This window comes from Peromyscus leucopus, chromosome 15, assembly GCF_004664715.2.
Source record: "Peromyscus leucopus breed LL Stock chromosome 15, UCI_PerLeu_2.1, whole genome shotgun sequence".
Lineage (NCBI taxonomy): Eukaryota > Metazoa > Chordata > Mammalia > Rodentia > Cricetidae > Peromyscus > Peromyscus leucopus.
The window spans coordinates 50,745,133-50,771,936 of NC_051076.1; the positions used below are offsets into that span (position 1 = coordinate 50,745,133).

Consider the following 26,804-nt stretch of genomic DNA (forward strand, 5'->3'; position numbering starts at 1 on the left):
TGTGGGCACTGCATGCATGTGGTGTACATGCATAAATGTGGACAAAAACTCACACACATAAAATATATCAAATAACAAATATATCTTGTAGAAACCCATGTTTTGTCAAGATCAGTATATTAATATAGCTCATAGTGAAATTTTTCATAATGGAAAGAAAGGGAAGTACTCAATACCCATCTACATTTTTTTAAATCATAGAAAGTTATCTCACAATGTATTTAACTTTTTTAATATTCTTGAGATACAACAGATGAATATAATTTGTTTGATAGTATAGTGTAACAAAATTAAGATGAATGATGGATACAATAGTACTAATAATTTTCTTTTATCATCTGTACTATTACAATAACTACACAAATGTAAAATTAAAAATGGAGGCTGGGGATAGAGCTCCTACGTGGGCAGTCTGTTTAGCATGTGTGAGGCAATTGATTAGAAAAATAATAAACATGACATATAGAAATATGTCAACTAATATAAATTCCATGTAAACAATTAAAAACATGGATTTCTAACAATGGCAATATTTGTTAAGGACCTTTTATCTAGGCATAGGATAGGGAGAAGCTCACGATAGTAAAGAGAATAGTACAAAGTCAGAAAATACCTGAAGTACAAGACTTAGAAGTCCTTAATTTATAGGCCAACACTTTCATGTAAATGAAATTTCCCACAAAGATAGGGAGAAAAAAATTGTTGAGGACTAAGTTCAAGATGTGAACTCTATTAACATATGCATATCTGACAGACAGACAAACACAACACTGGTCTTGAATCTCACTTGTTTATAGATGATGAAAAGCAACTGATGGATGTGGAGCCAATTCACGCTGACATTTTGTTGGAAACATATAAAAGAAAGATTGCTGATGAGGGTAGACTTTTTCTGGCTGAATTTCAGGTATGTGTCATCATTGATATAGGGTAAGAAATTCCACGTGGTCATCAAGATGATTCCGTGTTACATATATTTACATAACCGTTTGCCTTAATTTATCCGCTGAACGCAGCAATATAATACAGACATATGTTACTGCAATATTTACAAATGAGAGACTCATTGAGGGTGCAAGGTCATTCACAATATGAAGCCGGTTAACATCATAGTATGATGTTTTAGTGCATTGTAAGTGATTATGAAGTCCTGTCACAAATCATATTTGGATCATTTTGTGCTTGTGTTCTTGATGACTATCTAATTAATGATAAGTCATGAACTAAAAAGTTCTGAATGTCATATTGATTATTTTGTATTTTTCATGTAACATTAAGTTTGTTTTGAAACTCCTTTTTATTTTAATAATTTAATTGTTCTGTCATTGAGTTTTAAAGGAAATATGGTGTTTTTGAAAAATGTAAAATAAAGTTAATTCTAGCTTATTAACCATGTTTGTCAGTAGAAAGGACATATTTATAAGTTCCCTCATTTACCCCCAATGGTGACTGGCAAAGGAAAAAAGAAAAAAAACTTCCTTCCTTCCTTCCTTCCTTCCTTCCTTCCTTCCTTCCTTCCTTCTCCTCCTTCTTTTTTGGAATCTTCTGTAACCCCAAGAATCTTTGTGTCTTCCAGAGCATTCCACGGGTATTCAGCAAGTTCTCTATTAAGGATGCCCGAAAGCCTCACAACCAGAATAAAAACCGTTATGTTGACATCCTTCCCTGTGAGTGCACATAGGGAACTGAGTTTCTGTGTGTTGACACACTGCATGACTACTCGTTATTTCAATATCAAAACTTTCTTTTCTTTAAACAGATGACTATAACCGTGTTGAACTCTCTGAAATAAATGGAGATGCAGGGTCCACCTACATAAATGCCAGCTACATTGATGTGAGTAAATACGCTGGATTATCTTGTAGCCACTTTTGGTTGTTGGATATGTCCATTTTCTTTGTATCTATTTGTTTGATTTAGTTCCTCCACTGATTTCACAAAAAATTGGGGAAGTTATTAGAAATATTTAAGTAAAGCCCAAAACATCTCTGATACCAATAATAAAATCACTAATGTTCACAAAAAAAAATGTAACAAGTATGGTTGCTGGTGCTGTAAGCAAAGTAGGGCTTTCTTGTCAGTGAAAATAAAAATCAACTCCTTGCTGTGTATTAAGCTGAATGATCTCTGCATGCATTTCTCATAAGAATCCTCCATTTCTTCAGCTGAGCACGCTGTGCCTACTATATACATGAGACGTGGGAGGCTCGGGTTCTTCAGTTATTATGAGACTGATGTAGTTAGTAAATGTTTTAACAAGAGGTGCGACTCAGGTCTGCCCGACCCCGAACCGGTGTGCTTCTGTGACGACACAGGGCACTGCAGTGCTTGCTTACTCCATTGATGCTATTCATCGCTCCCTTGTCGTTATCCAAACTGTAAATATCTCGACAAAATTTGCGAAAACATTTTAAAATGTGGCATATATAATTTTTAAATAAGTATGCTTTGTGGAATTAAAGACTTTTACACAGTACAAAAACACAATGGCTAAGACCATCTTCTTACCCAATCTACCCAGTATTTCCTTTCATCAGGAAAGTCTTCATTGTTTACATGGAGTTTCTTATTAGAAAAGCAAAACTCCAATAAGGCTCGCTTATTACAAATATTATACTCAACTATTATGTATCCTGTATAGGCATATATAAACATACCCACAACAGAGATACATTTTTTTGCATGGATATACATGCACATATACACATCTAGTTGTATAGATATAGAGTATTTAGCTATCCAACATATTTACGTACATGTAGATCTTTCTCTGTCTACATAGAACACATATAACAGTACTCTAAATGGAAGGATTAGCAGAATCTTCCTCTAAGGGCCCAGAGAGCACTTCCTTTTGACTTTAGAGATCATACTTAATCTTTATCACAAATTCTCAACCCTCACTTGAGTGGCCGAGCTTCCCTTGACAGAACATAACAACTCAGTAACAGAATCACTTGAGGTATGAAGTCAGATCTTGCTGGATTTGCTCACAGGCCTGTTCCTGTACCTTTCTTGTTCCTGTTACAAAAACCTAAGGATGGGAAGGTTTATTTTGTCTCATGGTTTGAGGTACATTGTATCACGATGGCCACAGGAGTGTGAGTGGCTGATCACACTGCATCTGCAGTCAGGAAGCTGAGGAACATAAATGCTAGGATTCCATTTGTGTTCTCTTTATTCAGTGCTAGACCTCTGTCAGGGGAATAGTGGTGGGTCTTCCTACCTCCTACTTACTGTGATCAGAGTGGCTCTTCCTACTTCATTTAAGTGTCTCTGGATATTCCCTCACAGACATGTATGGTTTGTCTCCTAGGTGATCTTCAATACTGTCCAGTTGGAGATCAAGATTAAACATCAGGGTTCAGGGAAAGGGGAGCTGAGAGATGGCTCAGCAGTTAAGAATACTGGCTGCTCTTACAGAGGATCTAGATCTGGTTCCCACCATCCACATCAGGCAGCTCACAACTACCTGTAACATCCATTAAGGGGAACTGATACCCTCTTGTGGCCTCTGTAGGGACCTGCCTGCACACACATGCTACATCAATACACAGACACACAAACAACTAAAATATGTAAAAAATGAACAAAGATTAAACATCACAAGCCAAAGTTTGCTGACTCCAGACCTAGAAAGTTTTTGTGTTTTTTGTTTTTGTGGTAATTCATGGTATAATTAATGGACATTAAGTGTGCTTTCTACTACTACAAAGAAAGATGTGCCACCTTGGTTCATATTATTACCCTATGGGTTTTAATATATCTATAGAATAGATTTCTAATAGAGGAATTTCAGATTCAAGGAACTTATATAATTATAATTTTTTAAATTTCTACATGGCAGTTGCTCTATCTTATAATCTATTCCTAACATAATTATTTAAGTACTTGACAAAGTATATGTTATGATATGATATATGATGATTTATGTGTAATTCTCAGTTTTTCTAAAGGGTGGGCAGTTGAAATTGAGGTCCTTTTGTTATTATTATTGTTGTTGTTTTTCTTATATAAGTGTGTAACATTTTATTGAAGTAGAAATTCAAATTTCACCTTATAACATATATAATAATATATATATATATATATATATATATATATATATATATATATATATATTGTTTTCAAGAATTAGTTTCTGAGATCTAGCATAATAAAATATCACAAATTAGTACCAGGAAAACAACATAAATCTGTTCTCTGAGTACTTGAACCTAAAAATCTCAAAGCAAGATATCACTCACGCTGTCTGGTAGAAAAATCCTATTGGCCAACTTTTGGCTGCTGGAGGCTTCTAGCTATCCTTGTTTTTACTGATTCATGGCTGCCTCTGTCCAGTCTCTGTCTCCACCTCATGGCCTTCTTGCCTGCTCCAGATCCTCTGTTTTCATAACCTGCCCCTTTCACTTGTATGGACACTGGTCATTGCACTCTGTGACATTATTTGAACTCTCAGCTCTACAAAGACACTATTTTCATTTAAATGTACATTCTGGGGTTCCAAGTAAATATAAAATTTGGGAACAAGAATTCAACTACACAAATCTATGTAAAGGCCTAAACTAATTTAGATATATTTTCTAGTTGGATTACTTGAGAAAGATACACCTTTGGCATCTGTGTATTAATCATTAATAAAGTCACTTTTTGAGATATGGTATGGTTTTCCAGAGCTAAATTATTCACATAAATGATTATGAATATTTGGTAACATACTGTAATTTATTAAATGCATTTATTGTTTATCAGTCATCATTTTTAGTGATTTCCATGTATTAATTAAATAACTCTCACAATTGATTGAGAAACATTTCCAGTTTTTCTAGGAGAATCAGAACTGGGATTGCATCCCTTGGTAGTCTCTGAAGATAACACCCGAAACTTATCTCTCATCAAATATTTTTGATACCTAACACTTTTTATATTCTTACTTAAAACCATACCCTGGAATCTAACTGAGTTGACATATTTTTCCTGACTATGTGAATGATCTCCATAATGTAAACTCTTATTCCTGCTTTACATGTTCTCTGCGAAGCTTGTTTCCAGTAGCAAGTAACACTTTCAACTGTGAAGAGCGGTCTCCCAAAATAGCGTAGTCATGTGTCATAATTTTAACTGATTTGGGCAAGTGACCTACCTCTGCAGGCCACAACAATTACTAGTGGCCAGGTTTTGTTTTCAAGTACACAAGTTTATTTTCCAAATGTCTTGTCCTTCAAAAGAATGTAATGGAGAGAAGACATGGCAATACTAAAGATTTTGTAAGGATTTGGGTAGACTCTAAAAATAAATAGCCCATGTATTCTGTTCAAATATGTATGATAATGATGGGATCAAGTTATAATTACGTTTCTCCAACTGAGCTCCAACCCCCTGGAAGGCAGATCTTATCAGCTCCTAGGTAGGTTATTGACATACTGTAGCTGCGCAGCATGTTCTTGATGAATAGATGCAAATGACTGATACTATCAGGAGACTGACTGAAATTAAGCAAGGATTCATATACCTGATGGGCAAAGTTTCTGTCAATGGCAGCGCCACCTCTTCCTATGGAATTTTCCCCTTTACTAAGGTATAAGTGTTTGAGAGCATTTTGCAGGGAATTAGCATATTTTATCTGTGTCTGCACTGCTTCCTTGTCAGTGGAGCAGAGAAAGCAGTCATTACAGGTAATGAATGTTTTTATTTTTCATATCTGGAATGGCATAAAAGGACTCTAGGGAATACAAAACATGTTCCAGCAATAGTTAATATGTGCAAGTGTAGGTGTGTTCCCAGAGGTATTTATTGCAAGAAATTGAGTAAAACTGAAAAAGAACGCCATGGCTGGTGAAAAGGTTCAAATAGCAGGAAGTACGGTAGGGCAAGTAGATTATAAACAAGGAAAGTCCTGATCCACTTGCTAATTGCTGCACCATCCCAGATGAGATGAAGTCTAATTATAAGAGCTGTTTGGAGTACATAGTAAAAATACATGCAGGTCATGAAGGCTGTTTGCGAATGATAACTAATGTGTTCATCACCATTAAATGCCATGTTACACATTAATAACCCTACCCCCACCCACACACTGAAAACGGCCAGACATGTTTACAACCATGATAGAGCTATATCAACTTCTCCTGATTCACAATTTTTCTTGTTAAGCAAATAAGTGTTCTATAAATGACTTTTCCCTTTGTGTTTTCTGATCAGGGCTTCAAGGAACCAAGGAAATACATTGCTGCACAAGGTAATTATATCAAATCCTGGAGTGACTCCTGGAAACTTGTTTTATAGCATTTCTGAGAAAGCATTTCATAACTTGTACTTAACTTCTAGGACCCCGGGATGAAACGGTCGATGACTTCTGGAGGATGATCTGGGAGCAAAAAGCCACAGTTATTGTCATGGTCACACGATGTGAAGAAGGAAACAGGGTAAGAGTCCAGAGGCTGAGGTTGGAACTTAGGAATGCTAAGCTGCATCTAATATTTGTAATATAAACAATTCTCTGTTTTAACTTGTTCGAATCTTGTTTGAACATTTTATTTACATTTTCATGCCGGTAGAAAACCTAAATTTGTATGCAAAGTTTGTGTGTGTGTGTGTGTGTGTGTGTGTGTGTGTGTGTGTGTAATATTTAAGTCAATTAATTTTGAGGCTTTCATTTGGCATCGTGATAAGTTCCATACATTGTAATGTGCCAACTTTACAACTATTTGTGAATGACCACAGCAAAACCGACCTTGGGTAGATGGTGGACACTCACATAATTCAGTGTTGGGAGAGAGAAATAAAAGCCTCTGGTTTCCCGAGCCTGAAGGTGACTACTTGCAAGCATGTCACTTTTCCTAATCTTCTTGTAATAGGCGCTAAGGATCAGGCAGATTGTCCTTCTATTGATTGGTTAAGATAAATCCATCCAGAAACATTAGTGGGAAATAGAACACATTCCAGTTCAAGGTGCACATGTTATTAAAAAAAAAGAATATGCAAACGTTTGGGGGAATTTCAGTTGAATAGATTTTTTGATTGTTGGTGTTTTAGGGAGTAAACAGAAACTGTTTTATGATACACTGGAGTCATGAATGATTTTTTTAAAACTGTAGAACAAGTGTGCAGAATACTGGCCATGCATGGAGGAAGGCACCCGGGCTTACAGAGATGTTATTGTGAAGATCACTGAACACAAAAGATGTCCTGATTACATCATTCAGAAGCTGAACATCACACATGTGAGTTTATTTCATTATGTAACTTTTGGCTTGGTGTGGCTTTTTATAAAAGTGCAGCTAAGGGATATTAAATGTGAGGAACTAAAACACACGTGGGAAAAATTATTTTTTAATGATCTTTAGGAGAAGGAGCCAGGTTGAAACAACCATGAAAGCTGACAGGCTATAATTTAAATTGCTGATTGATGCATTGTTTGTCTATACCACTCACAAGCGGCTCTTATGCTGGACCTCTGAAGTAGTAACAAGAGGGTCTACAGCATGTGCTAAGTCAGTAATGAGGTTATTAAGTGGAAAAACAATCCTGCTTGTCAGTAGTCTGTCTGCATTATGGAAAGCATTATTTTAAAGATGGCACACTACATGAGAATTAAAAGAAATACTAAGTTACAACTATACAGTTGTGAGAGAGAGTATTCGGTTCAGCAGAGAACGAGGTCAGCATGGCCTTGGGAAGAGTTGAAATGGAGGTCATCTCTTATTATGCAATCCCATTTTCAGGAAAATTCCAGATAGAGGAGCCTATAAAGGCAGAAAATAGATTAGTGGTTGCCTTAGGCTGAGGTTGTCAAAATGGGGAGTCAGATAGGTTCAGGCTTTCATTTTATAGTGACAACAACATTCTATCATTAGATAGTGATGGTGTTCCACTCTGAATGTAACAAACACACTTTAAATACATGGACTCTTTGGTTTACCATGTATACCTTAATAGTGCCATTTAAGCTATTTATTTTAACTTTTCTTTGAATTCTATTCGTTGGAGTGTTTTGGTGATCTGAACTTTATTTGTGCAAAGCTCAGATACATTTTTTTCAGGAAGACAGAAACTGAAAACCCAGGTTTGCTGCGTATTTCTCCTATTGCCTTCTTTGCTATGATGGTGTTACTCCCTGTTCTGCTCTTGGGAGATCAACAATCCTATCTATGGCCAGTAGAAAAATGCATGCTTGGTGAAGGACCTCATTGCATGTATAGAGGAGCTGTTAGGGGCTGATGCCTAGCTTGTCACTGTGATTATTCTGAGGAAGCTATCTTAATGGATTTATATAATTTCTGTTGGAGACTTGCAAGCAGAACATTATATTATTTATCTTTTGAAAGTGGGTAATTCTCTGTGTGATAATCTATAAAATGGAATGCAAACCAAATAATGAATTATACTTTCTACATGTAGGAAATAGACCTACTTGCTGGGAAAACAAGCAGATGCATTCTAAAAAGCTGTGAGAGTACTGTTTACTTGGTAGCCAAAACTCGACCTACATCTCTCTGCTTGCTTTTTTTTTTTTTTTTTTTTTTTTTTGGTTTTTCGAGACAGGGTTTCTCTTGTGTAGCTTTGCGCCTTTCCTGGAACTCACTTGGTAGCCCAGGCTGGCCTTGAACTCACAGAGATCCGCTTGTCTCTGCCTCCCGAGTGCTGGGATTAAAGGCATGCGCCACCACTGCCCGGCTCCTTTGCTTGCTTTTTAAGTCCTTCTCTTTTAGTCTATTATTGTTTTTTAACTTTGACTTCTTAGCACAGAAAGTCTGAGAAGTTTCCACTTTCCTTACTCTTCCTTGCTCTGTTCATCATTGGTTTACTGGGTAGTGCATGTGAGTCTTAGTGTGGCTTCTCATGGGACAGGAAATTGGAAAACCAAGGAAGAAAGTGTTTGAGGCAAAGGTTTGGGGGTGGTTACATGAGGAGCCTATTGTGCAGATCCTCTTTTTTACATATTCATCTCCCTGAGTTTGCTTTGAAAGAAACCATCTCAAAGAATGCATTATCTCTTGACTAGAAAAAAGAGAAAGCAACTGGAAGAGATGTGACTCATATTCAGTTTACCAGCTGGCCAGACCATGGGGTTCCTGAAGACCCCCACCTGCTCCTCAAACTTCGAAGGAGGGTTAATGCTTTCAGTAACTTCTTCAGTGGTCCTATTGTGGTGCACTGCAGGTAAAGACTTCAGGGCCAGAGCGCCTGTGGCTATGTACAAACCTTCTATTGGGCAGCTAGGGACATTTATTGACTAGTGCTATTTTGTCAGTAATCTGCTAAGATAAACTTATATTCATTTCTCAAATAACTATTGTTATAAATTGACATTGTGTAATTGCATACATTTGTGGGGGCATAAACAGATGTTATGATTTGTGAACTAAATAACAAGGGCCTGAATGTAAATAAGTAAATAAGTTTCAAGTTGAAACTTGTGTTATTGCCTACCCTTGATGGCTGCCCCACTTCTTCCTTGTGAACACAGCTCATATTTTTATTCCTTTTAAAAAATTGTGTGTGTGTGTGTGTGTGTGTGTGTGTGTGTGTGTGTGTGTGTTTAAGATAGAGGACAGCTTTACAGATTCAGTTCTTTCCTTCCACCTTTAAGTGGAATTCAGGGATCAAGCTCAGGTCAGTTTTGTCAGTCAGGCTCCTTCATGCACTGAGCCATCTGGTATACCTCTCACCTCATTTTTCTGTTTGTTCCCTTAGTGCTGGTGTTGGGCGCACAGGCACCTACATTGGAATTGATGCCATGCTGGAAGGCTTGGAAGCAGAGGGCAAAGTGGATGTCTACGGTTATGTTGTTAAGCTAAGGCGACAGAGGTGTCTGATGGTACAAGTGGAGGTACAGTAAAACTTTTCATGAGTAGGCTTACCATTGTTTGATGATTTAAATCTTCAGGAGGGGTGGTGAGGGGTATAAAAGAAATACTTATCATAACAAATTCAAACGGTGGAGAAAGAAAGTATTTTAACTTCTGAGAACTAAAACAAGCTAATCTCCATCAGAAGAAATGTAAGCTTAAGTTATTCCCCAAACAATGAAGTCATTTATGATGAGAAAAAGGAAGCAGCATTGGCAACTTTTCATAACAATGAGCAGATAGAATAGTATAGGGATTAAGAGCATCTTTTGTTTTGTTTGTTTTTCCACATAAGATCTCACTGTATAGCCTACCTGACCTGGAATTTGGAACAGAACTCCTGCCTCAGCCTCCAAGTGATAGGATAAGAGGCAGGAACCACCACACTCTGCAAAACCCTAGCTCTTTGGACTAGAGTTCAGAAATTCAAATATAGGCCCTGAATTGCTTTATTATACACTATTGGATATTTTAAAATCTTTCTATGCCTAAGATCAACTATCCACAAAAGTCAATATTTATCTCATATAACAAGAACAACAACAAAAAATGGGTGAAGGGAAAATATAAGTTGAAGCACTTAGACACATTTGGAACATGTGCTGTGGCATTTGGTAATTGGAAGAGAGAGAACGGTACAAGTCTGCCTGTGTAAATGGCCATAACCAGAAAGAGACATATGAATGCACCTTGGATTTAGCATAGCTAGAATAACAAAATATTGGAAATAATCTAAATGCCTATAGTGGGGAATGGGGAAAAATCACAGCAAATGACACACAGTGTTGGAAAGAACAACTCAGTGTGTGTCTCTGCGTGGTCTGATGCAGACATGGAAACCACAGGGGAATCAGTATCAGTGAAATTCATGTACCTTTGTGTCTGTAGTTAAATAGACATGCATGCAGATTTGTAAAAATGGAATGATACTCAGAAAATAATCAAAGTCAAAAGATGTGCCAAACTAGAGATGCCAGTTTAAAAGGCTTATCACAAATATATCTTTTCCTTAAACAAAAACAAACAAACAACAAAGAACTCAAAAGAGATAACAAAAATGTTTAGAATTGCTGAATTTGGGTTTGGCAGAATGAGATGTAAATAGTTTTCTTCATGGAAGAGAAATGCTATAAAAACTTTGAATAAAATGTTCTATAGGATATCAATCAACTTTTCTGACTTACATTGAAAACTATTATAGTTTTGAATAATATTAATTTCAATCTCAATATTAAATACTGAAGGAAGTAACAGAATATGAGTTAATGAAAAATCTAGGCATAAAATGAAAGCCACATACAATGGATACTCAAATATATTTGACAAGCTATTTTTTTTCTGGAATTTTAGTCCAAAATGCAATTTATTTATATTCTAGAAAATATGACAATTTTGAGACTATTTATATGTCACAAATATCAATATTCTTTTATTCCCACACAGCTCAATGTGGAAATTTTTGTATATATGTGCATTTTAGTTACATATGACATGTAGAGCTCTACAGTACATGTTAGTTATGTGTGGTATTCTTTGCTTTTGCAGGCACAGTATATCTTGATCCATCAAGCATTAGTGGAATACAATCAGTTTGGGGAAACAGAAGTGAACTTGTCTGAGTTACACTCATGTCTACAGAACATGAAGAAGAGAGATCCACCCAGTGACCCCTCTCCTCTGGAGGCTGAATTCCAGGTAACAATAGTCACAAGCAATGTCAATGGTTATAAGTAGCTTTGAGGAATGCAGCTCGTTTTCCAGTTACATGGCTACAAACCAGTGGAGCACAGAAGAGGAAGCTAAGACTCTGAGAGTTCTTAAAAAAAAGTCTGAATTCATAAACCAGTTATGTAAGAGGCTTGTTTAAATCCTGAAGTCTGAATCTACAACCAACGCTCTTGCTTCACTAAGCTTATGTGAAGAGTTTCAGAATATTCACAATAGCCACAAAATGGTCTGCCACAGGCAATGTAACATCTCACCTTTAAACATTGCATCTGGTTTTGGTTTCAAAAGGAAATAATTAGAAGATTACAACTGATTAGGAAGTTGAACTGGCTGGAGCTGGTAGACAGAACATAAAGGATAAGTATGTGTGCCTCTACCTCTTTATTAAGTGGTTATTTTGAAAGCCAACTGGAGATGTATTCTTCTGTGATCAGTGGGTAGACATAGCCATTCTCAAGCAACTACATTGTCAAAAGTGGTGTGAATTTTCCCTTCCACCTGTAATTTCCAATTTACTGAGGCATTCAGTTTCAAAAGAGAAGGGATAGACTTTTTATCAAATGGAGACCGCTTGACTAGTTAGGATGAACGTGGGGCTGAGCTTGGAGGATGGGCAGCATCTAATGATCCCAAGTTCCACCATCTTCCCTGTAGTGGGGGACTAGCAGACACAGCACAAGATTGAACATCAGGAAGCTTTAACATTATTCTCTTTCCCTTTGAACTGATGAGCTGACCACAGGCCCACTAAGTCACACATGAATACTTGTTGTTTGGTGAAGCTGGTATATTCAAGGTATATATTTGTATGTATAGTCACTAAAAGAAAGAGGAATTTGTTTTTCACTTAACGGTATGATTGAATTTTGCTGGGTGCCAAGGACATTTGTAGGTAACAGAGTCAAAGTGCTTTGCAAATGGACATGGGGAGAGACTTGGAAGTACTACTCCATCCAAGCAGACAGAATGTAGAGACTGCAGTATTATTCCATCCAAGCAGATAGAGCATAGAGACTGGAGATCAGCAGACAGAATGAGGGGAGAGATGCAGAGAGGCTGGCAAATGTGATAGGATGTTGGAAAGTGGAAGCAGCTCTTCAATGAGCATCTTTCCTTTAGTAAATAATATATTGAAAATATTTAATTGACACACAATTGTACATATTTGTGAAGAAGAGTAGGATGTTCCAAAATATGTCTACTACACATGATAATCATATCAAACTATCCTTACATTACTTCAACCCCAACTGCCTTTAATTTACAGAAGAATTGTAAAGTAAAATCATCAGTAGAAAGTTGAGGGAAATCAGGGGAAGGAAGGCAAAATAGATCTTAATGTTTGAGGAGGAGGAAAGAGTAAAAGATAATTTTGAAGATAGTAAGATTGAAAGAAATTATTGTGTGATCACCTGATGTTTATGGCCATGAATTGAAAAAGTGTCATTCAGTGGTTTTGATTGAGTTCTCTGGGGATAGAGGTTGTGTAAAAAGTGGTTATGTGAAGGTAGAACAGCAAAGGAATTGATGGTCTTTGCAAATGAATGTTTATAGCAATGGATGATGACATAAGAGGGAGTCACATAGAAATCAAGAAAGAAAGTCATAAGAACAGTATGTTGGAGACTTTGATAAAAATAAAAATTTATAGGAGAAAGTTGCTAGAATAATGACTAGGAAGAAGAGTAATTTCCATTAACATGGGTGGTTCAAGTAATTAGTTTAGACATGATGTCATGTTTGTGATAAAATTGACAAAGTTGCAGTGGTGAAACTGGATGGGTGGAAAGTATAAAGAATGATCCCAGTAGATGAGAATAAGGCATCAAGCTACAGCAAGGCTGTGTAGATTATTTCATCAATGCTGGTTTGACCAAGGAGATGAGCATCTTGTGGGACAGAGCCCATTACTTGCCAGATCTAAAAATAATGAGGTCGGGTGATCTTGAAATTGGCAGCTGATGCCTCTGAGTGAATGACATTGAATAATGAGTACTATAATATGAGGGAAAGAAAGAAAATTAAATTCATTGGGTTTTGTGAATATGAAATTAGTATAAATGGTTTGCAAGTGGAAGCAGGGAGCGAAGAGAATATGTAATTGCTATTCACACTATGAGGCAAGAAATTTAAGATTCAGCTTTTTTGGTGGTATCAGTGATACTTCCTTGGTGTAAAAAGGAAAGGAAAGAAACTGTTAGGAGAAGAGGATCAGGGTATATTCTTGCTGAGGATAGACCATGAACATCAGAAGGTTGAGAGAAAGGTATTTGCTGAGATACCACAGTGCTGCATTAGCTTTTCTTGTGGAAAATGAACAGACTTCTGTTCATCCCAGATAGGACACTCAATAGGAAACAAAAGTCACAATTTCATCCAAGTTCACCTCAAAGAACTAGTATATTTATTAGACTTACTTGCTGAATGCAGGTAAAGGGCTAAATAGTGTAGATGTCTCCAACTAAGTGGATCAGTGCAAAATCCTACACCATCATGGATAAGGACCTCCAGGAAGCTGCATCAGGGAGCCCTCCTTTCAGCTAACCTTCCATTTCCGACATACTCTAGCATTATCCAAGATCACATGGGGTTGACCCTGGGACCCTGCCCTCACTTATTCTACTAGGAAGTGTCGGTGGCCTCTTCACCAGTAGCCTCTTCACCTGGCTATTATTGTGCTTCCCTGGACTGTCAGCTGCACTGAGAGGCTTAGCCTTGTGGACACGTGAAAGACTCAGGGACTGAAGAGTAAACAGTCCTCCATATTTCACTATTGGAAGATGATTCACCGGTTCCACTTAGAGTACTAGGTTCTAGCGACTTGAGGAGAGTGGTTGTTGGGTGCCCTCTCACAACACGATTTGTTTTCCAAGGTAACTGGTTTCCTGTGTTACTTACATTCTTCATTGCTGTGACCAGGTACCAATAAAAAAGACCACTTATGGTTGAGAGAAAGCAGGAGGGAGGAAAGGAGGGAAGGCTTAGTTTGGCTCATGGCTTGATGGTTTAGTCCATTATGGAGGAGGAAGCAAAATGGAAGAGGTTGTTCTCAGGGTTGGATCACAGAACCTCTAGCTACTGCCTCCCACTTGGCAAATGGTCCATATTGTCAGGCATCTTCAGTATCCTGAAGTCTCCATTGCAACTTAGGTTTTCCCCTCACAGCTTCACGACCAGATCACTCCAGAATTCCACGCAGGGCATCTAACCCTTCTACACATTGACTGGCCTCAGTGGCCTTTTGGAACCTTATTGGAAAATTCTATAACATCCACACCCTTGCATCTTGCGTGCCTGAAAAATTAGCATTACATGGACAATGCCAGGTTCCTTTGCCAGCTGGAGATGCAGCCTGGACCTCTTTGAACACAGCTGCAGCTGCTTCTGTATACCTCCATGGCTGAGGTTTGGAAAATACTTCCCTAGATAGCATAGCTGAGATCCACTGCTATGAAGGCTCTCATTGTATAAGCATCTCTTTTCAAATGACAGTTTTAAAATGAGTTTGAATTTTTATATCCCTGCTCTGTCTCCCAATGGATGGGGTCTTACATCCCCTGGGTACCTTTCTTGTTGACCCAGACGTATTCATTTAAAATAATTTGCTATTGCAAGATGGATAATAATGAAAATATGTGTTTTGTGATTTTGTCTGATAGAAGAACAAACTATACTACTTTGCTATCAAGCATCTCTTAACTAAGGAGCAGATTCTGTTAGGTACAAATGTCATTTTGCAGTCCCAATTCGACATATCAAAGCTACTAAATGTGGGAGCAATAAAAAGGAAAGGCTCAGAGTCAAATTTAAAAAACTGTCACCCATGAGGAGTTATGCAAATTTCACAGGCACTGATGAAATTCTTGTTTATAGTGATATCTAGGCTACAATAATTAAGGAAATACTTAGATTTTTTAAAGGAGGATTTTGTATTTATTTGTTTGTTTCTTTCTTTCAGAGACTTCCATCATACAGGAGCTGGAGGACACAGCACATTGGAAATCAAGAGGAAAACAAAAAGAAAAACAGGAATTCTAATGTTGTTCCATGTAAGAAGTTTACTTTTATATCTTGTATCAGGTAAAGTTAAGGTGTGTTTGGACTTATTTAATGTAAGACATGCACTTGATTGAAAATTTTAAGTTGTTTGTGGGCTAGCTAAACTTTAGTTTTAGGCAGATTATTTGGATCCCAATATTCTCAATGAAGATGGACAGTATTAAGTGTATTTTCTTCCCCTAAACAACACACACATTAAAAAAAAACAATAAAACAGAAATAGGTTATTAGAAGATGAAGCCTCTGAGCTGGGGCAAAAAAAGGCTTCTTCTTTATCTTTATTGTGTGTCCAGGTAATCACCAAACAGCAGAGGTTTTAACAGTCATTTGTTCTCTTTATCAGTGATATCTGAGAGGCTGGAGAAAGGTAGAAATGTTCAATAGATTGTCAGTCACTAAATTTACCACATTGAAATATGAACAATTTTAAGGCTTTAATTCTCCTTACACATATTGACGGGATCACACCTGGCACTGCTTTGATTGCATCCAGCTGCCTGTACCAAAATTAGCACGAGTAAAATATAAGCCAAGCTAGTAAACAAGACAACCAGATAAATCAAATCAGCATATGGCTGACCTAGTTAATTTCTGCAGAAGTCCTTGTTAATACATTTAAAATATGGAATTGCTAGTAATGTAGTTAAATACGTCATCAACTGGAATTTTACTAATTTAAAATATTGAGAAACAAAAAAAGCTTTAGCACTAAATAAAATTAGATTAAATAGTAATTAATCTGAAGAATGTATTTAGTAGAAATTGTTAATTTAATATTAATTGAATAACATTGAAAACAAGATCTAAGTTATGATTTTTTTAAGTTATATTAACCAGAATAGTGATAGTCTATGAACAACTTATGTGTGCATATCAAACACTGAACAATCCATTAGAACATGATGATGCTACTTTTCATGACCTCTTATTACTGGAATCTTTTGGGTACTTTCTTTTTTAGACTTCCAAAACTAATTTTAATCATTACACACTGAGTGAATTAATGATTAGACTCTTATTGCTGTTAGATCAGCACATTTAATTGAGTTTCCTTTTCATTTCTACATGTCTGTCAGTCCAAAATTTGATTCTTTTTTCATTTGAGTTCTCCATTGAGCCCTGAAATTTGCTCATGCATAGAGAGCATGCTCCGTAGTTGAGCTCAGTCCTCAGCCCTGTTTACTTTCCTGGGAAGACTTGCTACTGTTTGTTTTTACATAGATGACTTTAACAGAGTGCCACTTAAGCATGAGCTGGAGATGAGCAAAGAGTCTGAGCCCGACTCAGAGGAGTCTTCTGATGATGAAAGTGACTCGGAGGAAACCAGCAAATACATCAATGCATCATTTGTGATGGTGGGTACCTAAACTTCTAAACCAGGATCTGGCCATTTTGAGATCATGTCTGTGTTGTTATAATAACTAGTATGTTATTATATTTAACTTAAAATATAAGCAATAGCATTGCCTTGCCCTGAAACAACTGATAAAGTTTTAACCTTTTCATGCTGCTTAATATGTTTAAAATGCAAAAAAAAAAAAAAAAAAAAAAAATATTACCAGGTGAAATTTTTGTGCCTCTGAGTATGTGGTTATCACTGAGCTTGTCAGCTATGTGTAATTTTGCCTAAGCAATGGACAACACAGACATGATCTCAAATTTGCCTAAGCAATGGACCACATGACATGTTAGAAAATCTACAGACATAAGTTAAAATAGATGATAAGGATAATTTTAAATGCTTATGTTGCTTCATTTTTTGTAACACAAGTTGCTAAACAGTCTTATTAATAAAAACCCCACAGCCAGATATTGGGGTAAAAGCTGAAAGATCAGAGAGGTAGGGCAATAAGCCACTAGTACTTACTCCTATGAAATCCTCTGCTGAAAGAGAGCAAGCTCTACTCTCCACCTGGCCTTCTCACTTCCTCTCTCTGTCCAGCTCTATCACTTCCTGTCAGTACAGACCTCCAGACTTCTGTGGTTAACTAGTGCTAGCTCCTCCTTCTGATTTTCAGGCAAGCTTTATTTGTTAGAGCACAAATAAAATAGCACCACAGTTCCTCTTTTTTTGGTCTAAAATAAAAAGTTTATAACTAATATAAGAAAAACTATATACAATAATTACAATAACTATATAAAATATATACAGGCAATAAATATATCAACAATGTCTAGTTGTTCAATGACAAATTCAAATAAAATACTCTTATTAGTTATCCTATCTTTTTCAAATTCTTTTTTTTTTTTTTTTTTTTTTTTTTTTTTTTTTTTTTTTTTTTTTTTTTTTTTTTTTTTTTTTTCTTTGTGAATCCAAAGGATTGTATCTAATTCATCTTCTATCCTAATTTGCATTACTAACTGAAAACTATCTTTTGATGTCTTTCAAACTTATACACTTCACACTTCTCTAGTGAGTTTCTTTTCTGAATTTCTTAACAAGGAAAACTATAACTATAGCTATCTAATCTTCAACTCCCTCAGAGACCCAAGAAGGAAATAATATTAGCTGAGTAAGAAGTAAGTGCAAACAAGAGACTTCCAAAAAAATGTGAGAAATGACAGAAACTGCTGGCTGCTTGGACAGTTAACCCAAATTCCTCTGTAACGTTGGGACATCCATCTTTGGCCTACAGGCCTAGCATATCTGACAGACTCATCTGTGAAGCAGGATTTTCCTAAGAGCCCTCCTATACTTGTCTTGGCAAGGATCAGCAGTCCTTTCTTTTGTGTCCTGCTTGTCTGTTTGGAGAGCATACTGTCAGCAGTTGAGGCAAGGGCACTTTTTTCTACACATTTTTACAATTACAATAACTATTAGAGAAAAAAGATTTTTAGAAGAAAAATTATTCTTGCAAGGTAGCATTGCATATTGTAACTCTAATTTCACATTATTAGCTGTGAACTAACTATTTTGTGAATAGATACCACATTTTTCTTGGACTTGAGAATCTTAACTTTGTTAATGGCAATGATACCAAATCAGCTATTTTTCTAAGTGTTTGAATCTATTGCTCTCTTTTTTATAGCAGCACTAACAAATTCCCACTTTTGTGATTTTTTTTTTTTTTTTTTTTTTTTTTTTTTTTAGAGTTACTGGAAACCCGAAATGATGATCGCTGCTCAGGGGCCACTGAAAGAGACTGTTGGTGACTTCTGGCAGATGATATTCCAAAGAAAGGTCAAGGTTATTGTGATGTTGACAGAGTTAACAAATGGAGACCAGGTATGTGCTTTGGAGAACGCTGTGCTAGAAAACCTTGACCGTCTGGTGCTGTTCCCCATTCTCGGATTCCTTGTTTATTGCTGTGCTCTCCATGCTTTGATCCTTCTGTGACACTTCACCTCATTAGCGTTCCTGGGGCCATTGTTAGGTTGGCTCCATTATCTTATGTCTGGGTGCTGGACATTCTCTCAATTCTTGGGTGCAGGGAGAAGGAACCTACATGATGCAAAGATATACCTTTCTATGTTTGTCCTATATTTATATGATAAAACCCACTCTCTACTCTGGACAAGTGCTTTTCTGTATGGAGCTTTTAGTATCCATCTGGCATTCTCTATATGCAAACATCCTTTGTACCTAAATGACCCTCATTGTCTCTCCTAATCCCATTCTTCTAGAAAGGCAAATCTTTTTGAAATCTTCAACTATATTCTTCCTTCTTTATTCCCACATGATATTATTGTCATAAAACTCTATAACTGGAAATACACTTACCATGTACATTTAATTTTCACTTAATCCATGTGACATATGTTTGGTATTTTCCTCAGTACCTAGAGATTCCATTAAAATCCCCCAATGGTAGATCATTTAATAGAATTTAATTCTGACATATGGTGAGGCTTATTTAGTGAAAATCCTCATAAGCAGGAACCACGATCCATCACTCTCTCTGGCTTCATCTCCGCCTTCTCTTCTCTTACCTCTCTCCTCTATAGATCCTTTCTGTCCATTTCCCTTTTCTCTCTCTTCTCTGTCTCTGACTTTTATCCCTTACCCTCTCCAGCTCCAGCTCCAGCTCTCTCCCTCTACCTTTGTCTCCCATCAGCGGCCCTCTGTGTTGTCAGCAATTATGGATGTAGAGATGTGTGGTTCCCTTACTCTCCAGTCTGACCCTTTATTTTGATGCGGCCTCAATGTGGCTTCTCATAGAGTTGGCCATCAAGATTCTGGGTGAAGTGTTGGAGCAACACAAACTTTGTTCTCAAGGACCAATGGAGTAATAGTGGGGCCCAAGTTGTTGGAAAGGTCGCAGCTAATGTCAGCTCATTCTATAGAATTTTGAAGAGGTTAGATCATTGGGGTTTAAAAAGTGGGACAAATCCCAGACACCTCTCCCAGAGCTGATAAAGCTCTCCTTGGATCCTTTGATCACCCCCAAGCAGACACCGCACAGTGAAAGGATTGTCACTATATTTGAAGTAGATTTTAGGTTTTTATAAAGCTTTCGATTTTAGAATACAATTTCCTTTAATAAAAAAAAGAGAGGTGAGGAGAGTGAAGGGGTTCTGAATGCTTTAAAGAACAAACCCAGTGCCTGCATAGAACCTGGTGAGTCTTGTTCTTTTTTTTTAATCTAGGAAGTCTGTGCTCAATACTGGGGAGAAGGAAAGCAGACATACGGAGACCTGGAAGTGGTGATGAAAGACACCAACAAATCCTCAGCCTACATTCTCCGTACATTGGAACTGAGACATTCTAAGGTATGTAAACACTTCTGTTGATATTTACTTATGATGCAATTAATCTGATGGCAAACTAATATATAGTATTTGGGGTCATCAAAGCCGCTGTCTATATAATGGTTCTGAATAAAAATTCTAAGTTATTTGAATGAAAGCAAGTGTGAAGAAAACGCAGCTGTCAAAGGATAAAGTAGACTGAGCTTTATATGCATTAATGTTCCCTTCACCTCTGATTGCAGAGGAAGGAGCCCAGAACTGTGCACCAGTACCAGTGTACTACGTGGAGAGGGGAAGAGCTTCCTGCAGAACCCAAAGAACTGGTGTCTATGATTCAGAACATCAAACAGAAGCTTCCCAAAAGTTGCCCTGAAGGGATGAAGTATCACAAGCATGCGCCGATCCTAGTCCACTGCAGGTCAGGGGGCTGACGCGATGTACTCTAAAGCTGGCAGGCTCCTTCATTTCTATTGAATTCTGTTATCCTGATAATGTAAAACATGTGACCCAGTGAAAATCCCCGTGAAGTAATTCACCTGTATCACAACTGCAGCAACAATATAAATAATGAAGTTTATAAAAGCAATAATTCTAGGCCGGTAGCTGTTTAATATCACTTCATGTAATCTTTGACTCTCCACCACCTAGCATTAGACCCGGAATGTTATGTGTTGTAAATTTGAACAGGGAAATGACAGAAAAATGTATGAATGGATTGGCTGACAGATTTCATTATGTGTAGACTTACATGCATCATATTCACTCTACTGGATATTACAGAACCTGAGAGCTGAATGATTTGTTTCCAGTAAACACACTTGAAGCTATTTATTTTTTTTTTAATTTTTTAAAATTTAATTTAATTTTATAATACCATTCAGTTCTACATAACAGCCACAGATTCCCTTGTTGAAGCTATATATTTTTAAACTTTGACAAAATTGTGTGTGTGTGTGTGTGTGTGTGTGTGTGTGTGTGTGTGTGTGTGTGTACAGCCCATGTCACATATGAGGAGGTTAGAGAACAGCAGCCCTCAGAACCACTTTCCTCCTGCCACATTGTGGGATCCAATAATCAATTCAAGTCACCAGAACTGAGTCCAAGCACCTCGATCTACTGAACCTTCCCACCTGCCCTTAATTTAAGTATAAACTGTAATTTCAGTGCTTGGCAACTTGACTTTAAACCCATTCCTGTGAGGACCCTCAAAAGCACTCATACAAATAATAATATTTAATTTCACTAATTCTTTCTATGCAGACACAAGTATTACCTGTAGCAGACAGCTACATAATCTCCTCCAGACAATATTGAAAATATGCATAATATGAAAACTTTACAGAAAAAGAATATTAAAATAAATGAGAAATTAAAAGCCATCTTAATGTAAGATGAAATCTGTAAATCTGACAAAATGGTTTTGCAAGTTGTGAAAGTCTTCATTGTTGGCATCACAGATGTGGGAACAAGCTCTCATTGGTGTACCCCTTTTCAGGATTATTTGCATTTTTAAAGTGAAATTTATGTGGAAAGAAAACTGAAGAGCAGAAATTGAGGCTTGAGTGTATTGCTTAGGGTGTCACTGGACGTTTCTTAGTGAGGTGTAATACAGAGTACTTTTTGATTACCTGAGGTCTGACCTGAAGCTGTATTACACTTTCCACCCACATTCATTCTTCCTCCCATGGTTGGTAGATTATTCAGTTGTCCTTGTTTTAGTGAATAATTCTGTCAAGCATTTTCCCACTGATGTAGAAGTAGAAAACTGTTAAGATTATGGGGAGAAGCGAAGAAGGGAGGCAGTGCAGGGCTAATACTTGGGTTTCGTCTGTTTCTGAATGTGCTTTGATGTTTCCTAAATCTTGGTTTCCTCTCCTATCAAATCAACCTTATTATATTAGTTCTAACAACCCAAGACATTACTAAAAGTGCTTTTAAAGACACAAAGTCCTAAACAGAAGAAAGTATATTTTTAATGTCAAATCCACGTCTCACGAAGCCACAGAATCTGCAACATCACAGTCATGCATGGGATAAGTCTGCCCCAAATGTACTCACAGGAACTCATTTGGCCCTTAAAAAAAAAAATGCCTCTAGTAGATGTGAAATAAAAACATATCCTCTATCTCAGGGTATATGCTAATAGCGTTTTCACTATAAAAAGCGGAATTACTTCATTTTCTACTTAAAAAGAAAAAAAAAACTCTTGTTCTTTTGGCAGAGATGGATCCCAGCAGACGGGCTTGTTTTGTGCTTTGTTCAATCTTTTGGAAAGTGCAGAAACAGAAGAAGTGATTGATGTTTTTCAAGTGGTAAAATCTCTACGCAAAGCACGGCCAGGGATGGTGTGCTCCTATGTAAGTGTCCCTTGAAATCATTTTCTAGTCCTCTGTGTTTCCATGTGGGCACTTCGCCTTCTCCTCTTCTCTATTCACAGATCCTCCCCTTCCATTCTCCTCTCTGTATTTCCTGTTTTCCAATTCATTTTCCCATTCTAAACCTCAACGAAGGATAATCAATATAAATAAGACCTCATTAGAGTTTGTCAGCAACTTCTTGTGACGAGTTATGTAGTTACATCATTAAATGCCCATTCATTGTTCATTTTTCCTCTCTTTGCTCATTTATCAACTAGTCTTGCTGTATAACAAACCAGCCCCAAATTTAGTGACTTCAATAACATCAAGGCATTTCAGAGATATTTTATTGATCTACTGAGTTCCACAGGGTTAGCCGATGAGACCCAAGTTCATATGTCTGCTGTCAGATGTTAGATCCACTTAGGTCTGGCTGGCCTAAAATAATCTCTGCTGCTAGGAAATTGTCAAATGACTGTCATTTACCTTCGACAGCAGGAATGAGTAGCCAGTGCTATGTGAAGAAGGCCAACCCAAACTTATAGAATGGCAGAACATTAAGAGCATGGGCAGAAAGAGATGTGCTACCTCTTGAAGTCAAGGCCTAGAACTGTCATAATATGGCTCCCAACCAACACAATCCTGAGGCCAGCCTAGAATCAAGGGGCCTTTAGTTTACACTGGAAAAAAGTTATACAATGGGAAGCAGTATGTGTTACATTTATGCAATCAGTGTATCCTTTATCTGCAATAGTAACCAGAGTTGAACATCAGCACTTTAGTAACTATTCCCGATATAATTTCTCACCGAAAATACAAAGCTTTCCCGTACATGTGAATTGAGTTTACACATATGGATTTTAAAATGTACTTGAATATTTGAGGAATACATAGGCTGTAAAGAAACTCAAAGGCAGATAAGCATTAAATAATCAAAAAATTAGATTGACATAGAATGTATAAGAAGGTGAACGGGGGCACTTCGCTTTAATTTGTGGAGATTCAAGCAAGTTTCTTGAATGAGGTGATCCCTGCTAGCATTCAACAATGATGTGTGCACATTAGCCAGGAGCATAGGCACAAAAATGACATCTGGGCAGACGCCAGGGCTCAGTCATCACATGGTGTGTAATGGGCAATGCCACTTGTTTGGTGGTGTTCACCAGGTACCTCCTCTGATCCTAGAGAACTGGAAGTCAGTTAGAAAGCTCCTGACAACCTGTCTCAAAAAACAAAAAGAAAAGGAAAAGAGAAAAAAAAAAGAAAGACAAAAAAAGAACATGTCAGAAAACTTTCTGTCCTCTAGACTTTTAAAAGGTGATGGTTAGTGCTCGCACATTTCTTTGGACATAAGAACTTTCTTCATGCAAGCTTTCGGTGTTTTCTTTCACCAGGAGCAGTACCAGTTTCTCTATGATGTTATTGCCAGCACCTATCCTGCCCAGAATGGACAAGTGAAGAAAACCAACAGCCAAGACAAAATTGAATTTCATAACGAAGTGGACGAAGCCAAGCAGGATGCTAACTGTGTCCATCCAGCTGGTGCTCTGAACACAACTCAGGAAGAAAGCAGAGCTGCAGGAGCTTCTGAGCCCACCAGTGGTACTGAGGAGCCAGAACATTCTGCCAATGGTCCCGTCAGCCCAGCCCTAACTCAGAGTTCATAGGGAAGGGCTCAAGAGGGACAGCTCAAAAATCTCAAGTTAGTTGTTTCTATTTTTCTAGAACTAGTGAAAGAAGATGGCTGTGTAGTGGTTCATGGAGTCTGTGTTCAACCTTGCCACTGTAGAAAACTATTTAAAATTGTCAAAATGTTTTGTACAGTTTTATGCTTATTTTTAAAATGTATCTATCATTCAGCAAGAATGTGTTTGTGTGTGAGTGTGTCTGTGTGTATGAGTGTGTATGTTTGTGAGTGAGTGTGTATGATATGTATGTGTGAGGGAGTATATGTGTGTGAGTGAATGTCTGTGCATGTGCGAGTGTAAGTGACTGTGTGTGTGTGTGTGTGTGTGTGTGTGTGTGTGTGTGTGTGAGAGAGAGAGAGAGAGAGAGAGAGAGAGAGAGAGAGAGAGAGAGAGAATTGACATTAGGGAGAGAGTGCTTTCAAACCATTCTAAATGCTATTGAGAGGCATTGCTTTTTTCCCCCGAAGAAACTATATATTTTATATCTAAACCATTAATTTGCTTGAAGGATCCATTTTTATTTTAAACACAAACTGAGTGTGGACCCAGTTCTAAGAATAACAATGTGTGCATTTCTGAAATGACCTCAAGATGTCCTCCTTGTTCTACTGATCATCTTGTAGTTTAGGATGCTATTTCTGGAGATAGATAAAAGTACATAAGAGTGTTGTGGGTGTGTATAGCTGCTTCAGAAAGTTAACTAAATTAACATTTGAGAATTCATGCTCCACATACTGTCATTTCATCATTATCTGTTAATGCATATTTAACCAAACGTAAAAATCTCAAGAGAGCTTAATTGTATACACCTAGGAAATAGAACTTTGCAAATGGGTTGTTGTCTACATAATAAATGAAAATTACTACTTGATGCTCTCAATCATATTTATACATGTTATGACTGAACCTAAATAACTGCCCTTAAACAAATACAATGTATGTTAAAAACACATAAAATAAAAACAGGAGCATGAACATTTGTTTGTACTGATCATTTGCATATGAGATCTCAAACAGATATATAATTCAGCATTCATGAGAAACATAAAATTGAATATGCATATTTCCTATGTTTAAGGCCATCTTTACTTTCATTGAAGTGTGTTTATTTTGAATTTTGTAAATGTTTAGTTTACTCTTACCAAGAAATAATATTGATAACCGTAATACAATTTCAACTATTACTTTCCTCGTGTATATGAAGTGTGTTGCATATTCATATGTGAAGTATGTATGTGCCTATTAAAATTTGTTTAAGACAACCAAAACCATTTTCAAAACACTTTCAGCTGTCCCAATTCTTTAAAAAAAAACCCTGAAGTTTGTTATATGTTAATTCTATAGGATCTAAATCTAAAGATTCCTCAATAATAATTTCCCCAGATATAAGGGAAATAATTCCTTTGGTGACTCCTGTACCAGCTGATCACATTAAGTATTTACTGCCTTTAATTTGGTCTATTGCTTATGGCATCCCTGGTCTGGCTTCTTCAAAGTGGCTTAAGAACACACCATCAGTTCTATACAGCTTATTTTATTTTGTGTTCTAATTATTTCATGAGTGTGTCACACAAAACTGGCCATTAATCCTTTTACTAGGGTGCAGCCCCTTGCTCCTGTTCATGGGGGAAGGGGGAGGCAAAATTGACAGTGAAACAGTTTCTTCTTCAAAGTGACCTTAGTTGTTTGTTCATTGAACAAATTGTTGTTTGTTCATTGGTGAGAAAAACGAAGAGTGATCAATGGCAAGCATCAGAAGGCAATGAAGTAGGAGTTGGCTTTTCTATGTAGTCCTTCAAACTTTCCTACCTCTGTTTCCCCTAAGGAAGTTTCTGCGGCTTTTCATTGGACAGTGTCATGGAATTGGGCAGTCCTGATGCTGGAGAATGTTCAGGGATGTGATAAGGCTGGTGTCTGTGTTTATCTGAGAGTGGCATCAGAATACAAAAAGCGTAACTTCTATGTCTTCAATGATACCCTACTGGAACACAGTTCTACAACTGTTTACTTAACAAGCCATTTGCAGTGGCATCAAAAGCTGTGATTACTTTGAACTCTATGAAGACAGTGCATGAAGGCTGATCTAAATTTTGCTCAAGTGTCTAGGTTAAGCTTTCTACCAAGAGTATGGAAGACTTGTAAACACGTGAAGCTCTTCAACTTAGAAAATATTTTTAGAACTTCAGTAAAGTATAAAATCATTTAAAAAAATTATGTGTAAGTAAAGTATTTCTTCAGAGATTTCAACTGCAAGTAATATCCTCCAAATGTGAATGTTGTGCTTAAAATGTGTATTTTCCACTTGAGGCTATTCTTTCGAATATATAAAATAAATACTTAGAAAATAGAGCCACAGCAATTTATATTAATGTAAAAAAAAACAAGCTAGGAGCAATTTTCTTTTGCAAATGGCATGGTGTGATCAAGGAAGT

The 26,804-nt window shown here is 37.0% G+C and overlaps 1 protein-coding gene across 5 annotated transcripts in view; it reads left to right on the top strand.

The window, feature by feature from the left end:
• The window catches only part of Ptprc (protein tyrosine phosphatase receptor type C), a 106,859-nt gene extending 82,359 nt beyond the window's left edge, over nt 1–24,500 (top strand). For all 5 annotated transcript variants that reach the window (XM_037211364.1, XM_037211366.1, XM_037211365.1 and 2 more), the window contains 16 exons: nt 798–907; nt 1,577–1,667; nt 1,760–1,836; nt 6,202–6,238; nt 6,328–6,425; nt 7,098–7,223; nt 9,005–9,162; nt 9,697–9,832; nt 11,397–11,546; nt 15,538–15,628; nt 16,860–16,993; nt 18,730–18,864; nt 20,226–20,348; nt 20,570–20,745; nt 22,549–22,684; nt 24,079–24,500. In XM_037211364.1, coding sequence (XP_037067259.1) covers nt 798–907; nt 1,577–1,667; nt 1,760–1,836; nt 6,202–6,238; nt 6,328–6,425; nt 7,098–7,223; nt 9,005–9,162; nt 9,697–9,832; nt 11,397–11,546; nt 15,538–15,628; nt 16,860–16,993; nt 18,730–18,864; nt 20,226–20,348; nt 20,570–20,745; nt 22,549–22,684; nt 24,079–24,351 — 2,051 coding nt within the window. In that variant the 3' untranslated portion in view covers nt 24,352–24,500. The remainder of the gene's footprint in view (nt 1–797; nt 908–1,576; nt 1,668–1,759; nt 1,837–6,201; nt 6,239–6,327; nt 6,426–7,097; nt 7,224–9,004; nt 9,163–9,696; nt 9,833–11,396; nt 11,547–15,537; nt 15,629–16,859; nt 16,994–18,729; nt 18,865–20,225; nt 20,349–20,569; nt 20,746–22,548; nt 22,685–24,078) is intronic.
• The last annotated feature ends 2,304 nt before the right edge of the window (nt 24,501–26,804 follow it).